Source organism: Mercenaria mercenaria, chromosome 14, assembly GCF_021730395.1.
Source record: "Mercenaria mercenaria strain notata chromosome 14, MADL_Memer_1, whole genome shotgun sequence".
Taxonomy (NCBI): Eukaryota; Metazoa; Mollusca; class Bivalvia; order Venerida; family Veneridae; genus Mercenaria; species Mercenaria mercenaria.
In genome coordinates, this window is record NC_069374.1 from 23,863,967 (window position 1) to 23,871,333 (window position 7,367).

Sequence of the window (7,367 nt, forward strand, 5' to 3'; positions counted from 1 at the left end):
TTTGCCTAGCTTGATACTTTGGAAATAAATGAATTTGGTAGCTACACACCGTTTTAAAACTTGCATTAAAATTCAGATTTTTGAAATATCCCCATCTACAAAGGTTAAACAAGACAAAGCCCCCCCTTTTTAAATACTTCCATATTACACTATTACACAAAGGTATTCCTCGTTTTGTCATACCTAGAAGGGTAAGGTATTCCAGTACGTGTGCGTGTATTGTGCGAGCGTGCGTTACCTGTTATATCCAAAATGAGCGAACTGTTAGTACATTCTACTTAGAGGATAGTGCAAGATACAAAAGACGCTCCATTTCCAGAAGCTTCTGGGGTCTTTAACGTGCCAGGTGTAAAGCACACATACACAGGAATTCCGAATTCTACTTCAAAGTTTGTCAGTTAGAGGAGTCAGAGATTGGACTCACTACCCCTGGTTTTGGAGCAGGGCAGTTTACCAACAGACCAGTGTGTCCGGTCTCAAAACGTCCCCTTTTATAAAAAAGCGCACAAAAACATACCTGTGATATTGGCGCATGAAGCATCCGTTCTAGGCGTGACCGGTCCAGGATTGCTTGTATTATGATCTCTGTGTTTAAAACAAATGTACTTTCCGTTATCTACGTTATCAGAAACGTATACTTTTGATATATCTTAAAAGTCAAATTATTTTAATTTCTTTGGAAGTGATTTAGCGTTTGTATTTGAAGAAAAACAAAATATATTCCGGAACCAACGTCTGAAGCGTTCTTTAAAATTTTCTAGACCGAGATCCGTTACCATAGCATCGCTGACGCTTAAATTATCATCTTCAAAATGTGATAATAGTGATAAATAGTAATAGTAAATGAGAGTTGTGCGTTAAGTGGTGCCCATGCCAACCATATTTTGACATTGAATATTGATAAATTTACAAGATGTTTCATGACATATGAAATATTAATAGACATATACGTATAGATTATTATAATTAACACATATTATATATATACTCTCTTTATTTCCACCTTTCGGTGATAAATATTTATAATGCACGTATACAATTCATTTTCTTACCACAAACATGTTATAGTATGAGCTAAAATGCATTTATAAGTATTAATATACACCTTAGTATGTTTTGTTTCTAAATATCTAAATGAATAATATAATGTTAATAATGTACGAGGCAAATATTTACATTACTGCATATTACAGGAAGGAGGAACAAATTACATAATTGAGCCGTGCCATGGGAAAATCAACATAGTGGGTTTGCGATCAGCATGGATCCAGACCAGCCTGCGCATCCGCGCAGACTGGTCAGGATCCATGCTGTTCGCTAACGTTTTCTCTAATTGCAGTAGGCTTTAAAAGCGAACAGCACGGATCCTGACCAGACTGCGCGGATGCGCAGGCTGGTCTGGATCCATGCTGGTCGCATACCCACTATGTTGGTTTTCTCATGGCACGGCTCATATGGTTTCAAAAATTCATACAAAATTTATGTACATTATATGCTAATACAGGGTTTTACTTAGCAACTTTGGGTGCCAATAATACATAATGCGAATTTACTTGACACTATTTAAACTAGTAAAATGTGGTAAAAACAGTTAAGGAACTGTTTTAATTATGTATAAACCATAAGTGCTGTATACATACTAAACAAGAAAAAAAACATAATTCATTCCTCATCTTAGACACATGCTCTTTTACGATAGGATCCATGCCAAAGCCATTATTCTGTTTTGTTGTCGTTTTCTTCCCTCATAACGTTTTTCGCTAGTTTGTAAATTCTAGGTGTTTCAGTGTATTTTTGTGACTTTTCAAAGATGGGCTGAAGTCGTAAACTGAGCGAATTTATTTGATAGCATAATTCGATTTTGTTGAAATTGTGAAAAATTGTTCTAAGCGTAGACTAAATATCAAAAGTGTACGTTCAGTAATTTTTAAATTTCAGGCTGACACGGTTAGTTGTTTTGTTCAGTATATATTTTATGACGTTTATCTTGAGGTGGGGGTGCTTAAATACACATTTTTATTTTAATGTAATCTGGCATATAACTGATTGTTTCTGATATATCTTAAACTTCAGGCCATTGTCAATAATGGCCCCGGGGCTTATGATAATGTCGTTAGCAATATCATCCGCATATATAAAGTGATCCAGATATATTTTCATCCCCACTCAATACGCCAATTCTAAATGATTTTACATATGTCCTTAATTTTGTTGAAATGGACCTGATGACCTCGCTAATATAATAATCAGATGAACGTTTGATAAACACAATGTGTTTATCTTTGAATATCGTTTGTCAATATAGTTTGAACTCGGATTGATTAAAGGACATTTTTAGTGTTAAGTAAGAATTATATAAATAGATATAATAAATAAATATATAATCTACGTGGATCCCCACGTCGTTTTGGGTTATTGTATAACAAATGTGTCCAAAAAGCGGCTTTTAATTGACCCATTTAGAACGTACCACCGTACTAACGACACTACATGGTTCAAGCTGGTACCTAGAATTTATCATTAAAACCGTCTATAAATCAATAAATAAACCTGATATGTCATAAAACGTTAACCTGATAAGTGCATCATTGCATGCATAATGATATGCACATGTTTGTCTCGTAGTAATTAAGCTAAAATGTCCAATGAAGTTTATCTAGGGAGATGCTTATATGCATTTTATTTTAATGTAATCTGAAATAAAGTAAGAACAGCTTTAACAAATTATTTCTGATATATCTTTTATACCGTTTTTATTGGTATTAACATGTAAACAAATAACATATTTAAATAGTCCTAAATACCTCGTATTTACATAAATACTCGTAGTTGATATATTACAACTCTTTGATGAAACCAACGGAATTACTATAATTCTGGCTAGAACGAACTAAATAGCATAATCTATTTTCTTCAACTAGTACATAAGGCATAACTAAAATACCTTTAAGCACCCGCTTAATTTTTAGTTCGCATGTACCGCAAACGTGAGTGCACCGTACCATATCAAAACAAGTTACTTCGGCAGTCTCCGGCAACATGGTATAGAGTAATCGGTAAAATCCGGCTGAGCGGTTATACAGGGACCTATCGATTATATAAAACGGATATGTTTACAAATATAAGAAGTGGTCAGACTGGGTTTTAGTTAGAGTTAGTCTTTTACAGCTGTAATAAGTGACATTAATAATTGAAGAACACTAATGATGGAAATATTTCCACACAATGAAAATCATGACTTTGATTTGGAATTAGTGCTACAGGCATTGAAGAGATGCCCGGCTGGAGGTGGGGATATTGATTTGCGGGAATATCTTGTGGCTTACAACGAATTGTGCAGGTAAAAATTGTACATATTATTATATGAAGAAATTTATTGAAATTTCAGATAATTTCAGATACACATCACGAACTTAAGTATATAACAATTTTAAAATATCAACTGGCGCAAATGCAGGAGATAGGACAATTGTAGGGTGTCGCCGCTATCTTTGACAGGGGGTGGGGGTGGACATAGGCTTTGCCCCATCCCACTAAACATACAACTTCTGTCAAAAAGTCTTAACATTCGCAGAAACAAAACCCAGTAAATAACGTTAAGAAAGTCTAAGAGGAAAACTGGTATGCATTTCCAATAGTGTATTGAAACACAGCAAAGAAAGAAAAAATATGAGAGCCTGGGCGGTATATAGAGGTGTCCAAACTTTTTCGAGCTATGGAAGAACCGAGCATTGATTGTTATACATATAGCATATTGAGTAAATGTATCTTAATAGAACTTTATATTTCCTATATAATTAAGTATCTCGCAGAGTTTAAATTGTATGACATATCTCACTTTCGCTTTAATTAATTCTGTTCATTCTACACTTTGTATGATGAATTAAGGATTAAGTTAATAAACTTCAACTACTTCTTCTTTTTCTGCTCAGCACATTTGTATTTCTTTGATGGAAATATGTTTCCATTTTGTATTGCAATAGTTTTTCCACATGTGTGATCATAATATAGCCATTGTATGCGTGACCTCTAGAATCGTATTATGTAAAATTATATGTCAGTTAACAATGTACCTGTAGTGTACTCGTTAAATAAACTTTCTGTTCTGTTCTGTTTTGTTCATATATTAGAGAGATTTTATACTTAAAAATATGCAAATGTTTTCATATGTATTTTAATTTGTTTGCTATCTTTTGTGATAAATGACTTAATTCATATCATTAATTTCTTTACTTGTTTTTCTATACCATTTTATTTGTAGTATCGTTTTTTTTTAACCAAAGTCTATCAACATCTGTCACTAACTGTTTAATGACCTGTCTCCCTAAAAAATGAGCTTCGCAAAGGAATAAGCTGATGCATTTTTAATGTCATTTTCCGTGGGTGACCTAAAAATGTCAGCTATCATTATCTCCTGTGAAAGCACAGTACGATAAAGACTGTTAAACATAACGTATAGATATTGCATAACGCCCATATTCTGCAAAACGATAAGCATCAATCTTATATTTCTCTTCAGATTTTTCAAAATGACTGGGCGGTTGTTCGGATTCGTTGCCAAAGATTTGGAGCATAAGATTTCAGCCATCGAACGCAAACAGAATTCAGACGAAGGACAGCATTATACCACCGCCGAGAAAATGATTCAGTTTGAAATAAATAGTCCTTCATTAGTACACAAAGGTCAAAACAAACGAAGTCATTCAGGAACAAGAACTTTATTAAGACTCCATTGGGCTTTAGAATTTATTCTTGAATTCATGTCAAGGATGAGTAAGTGCTCAGATCACGAGAGAACTTCTAAAATAGCTACTGAAGTGTATGAGCAAACATTATCCAAATATCATCCTTGGCTTACAAGGAAAATGGCGGCCATTGCTGTGTACTTGTTACCCTCTCGGAAGGATCTGATTCACGTGATGTGTAAACAAGATTACCAAACTGTTTTGCAACTTTTGGACAAAGTAGTTGACGCTGGAAAACGTGTTTATGATTTAATAGAAAACATATACCGTGATCATAATCTTCACAATATTCCGTAGTGGGTGTGTCTGAATGCTTTGAAAAAATGCGATTGTGTGTTTTTGTACATTGTCTTGACCAGTTGTAAATGTTACGATATTTTCATAAGAAACATACAGCCAGTGTTCAATCCTTTTTAATATTCATAACGTGTATGCTGTAACAGTAATTAACACTATTGGTTTAATTGCACGCATAAAAATAAAATTGTATGTCACAATGTGGAACGTTAACAAAAGGTTGTATTTTGAGAAGTTCTTGATCAGTGCGTTTAAAATATACTTCTTTTGTTAAATAATATTATGTGATGTAGTGTATTCAGACATCCATGTTTAGACATGTATGGCAAATAATTGTGATTTAAATCTTATGTCTTCGTCTAAAATCTCGACTACATTAACAAGTTACGTGTGCCATACTGACTCGCACAAGGATTTGTCAAGGACAATGCCGTTTCATAAGCAATCAGGGCGTGTTAACCTTACTACGATCGTTGTAAAAACTTTTGGTATGAATTAGTATTCTCTGGCAAGTACATTCTAGTAAACGTGGAAAACAAGTCGTATAGAAATTACAATGTAGTCTACATTTTACATCTTGTAGTTATGCGGGAAGACTAGTAATTGAAGCCATTACTGAAGTAGATAATGATATATATTTTTTCTTTGTAAAAGCTCACCAGATGTTCATTCAGTTTTGATGAAATGGCATTTGAGAATACGATTTTCTTTTTTCACAAGGATGTTCTACCAGACGAATTAGAACTGAAACAATTTGACGGCCAAACTCGTCGCAAAACTGATATCGACATCAGAATTATTACACACTCGTCATATAACCGTGACACCTCAATTTTGTTTTAATATGCTCATTTAAGAAAAGATATGTTGAAATAATACTCACTTTATTCTTTATCATGTCTCATCTTTGTACATCAATATATAACTTACGTCATAAATCTTAAAGTACAATGTGCCATGTCTTTCATACGTTTCAAAATAAGCTTAGTGCTTGCTACTCAATCCCTTATTCTCTTGTTTGAAATAATATGGCCACAAATGTAAATATGTTAATAAAATATTGTTTAAACCAATGTCGTTTATATATGAATTATAAGAGATACGTGTATTTTAATGCATGTATTTTATATTTAATGCTGCTGCTTTTTTGAAATGCAAAATCATGCCCCCTCCCCCGGGGTGTATTTATGACCATAGATGATGTTTTTTGAGATTTTAAGTTTAAAGGTGAAAATCATATGCAGGTTAAGTTCATCTACATATAGATCGGTTTTTAGGTCTTGCGGCAAGGTTTATTTAGCGTGAGTATGAACTAAATTGAGTCATTTATGTGGGCTGTAGGACCAAGATGTTTTTTTTTATGGTTTTACGTTTGAAGATGGTCAATATGAGGGTCAATATCATTTATATTTAGATCAGTTTGTATGTCTTACAACATGCGAGTATGAACTAAATCGTGTCATTAATGTGGATTGTAGACAATCTGGTTGATGGGGACGGACAGACAAAAGGACAGTGCAATCGCTGTATGCCCGGAGGCATAACAATGACTGTTTTGTACTCGTGTAAGGTCAGACAAAGCTTTGAAATGCTTTTTAAATTTTTTTTATCATTACTATCTAGAAGCTAGAAATTAAACATTAAAGTACAATAGTGTCATTAAAGATTTAAATGCTTGTACACATAACACATACAGTCTTAGAGGGGAGCGGTGATCTAGTGGATAAGGTGTCGGCCGCTCAATCAAGGGGTCGTGGGTTCGAGCCCCATTGGGGTCACGACCATGATTTCTCATATGGCAGGCAGTACTGGTTTTTCCAGGAAGCGGTTTTTATAGCTGTACTAAGAAGAGTATATCTGTAGATGAGTTGTTTTCTTTCGCGTTATCCTCAATACCTCACACTTATCCGGATTGAACTCCACTCACCAGTCCTTTCCCGGTCTTTTATAGAATGGAGATCTTTGTGAAAGATTTGAGAATCGAGGGAGGACCTAACCGTCAGATAGACAACGGTGGCATCTGTAAAAAGTAGCGATTTACTTTTTATCATTATTGTTGTTACTACTTTTGATGTATTCTGGGAAGTCATTTATGTAGGCTAGGAAGAGGTTGGGGCCAATGACTTGTAGAATCCCATAAAGAACAGGAAGTTCAACTGAGGTGAAGCCATCCACTTGTACTCTTTTGGATCGGTCCTTGAGACATGACTTTTAATTCACTATGATGCTGATAGATGGACTCCCGGTTTATCGAGCTTGTGGATCAATTGATGGTCAAAAGCTTTACTGAAGTCCATTACGATGACGTCAGTTTGTTAGTCATTC

At 34.4% G+C, this 7,367-nt stretch overlaps 1 protein-coding gene across 1 annotated transcript; it reads left to right on the forward strand.

Annotated features, from left to right (window-relative positions):
• Window positions 1–3,063: 3,063 nt before the first annotated feature.
• On the forward strand, window positions 3,064–6,134 carry LOC123526563 (ceramide-1-phosphate transfer protein-like). Its single transcript, XM_045305780.2, has 2 exons — window positions 3,064–3,340; window positions 4,520–6,134. Exons 1-2 carry the CDS (start codon window positions 3,204–3,206, stop codon window positions 5,040–5,042), a joined length of 660 nt encoding a protein of 219 aa, XP_045161715.2. The 5' UTR covers window positions 3,064–3,203; the 3' UTR covers window positions 5,043–6,134.
• The last annotated feature ends 1,233 nt before the right edge of the window (window positions 6,135–7,367 follow it).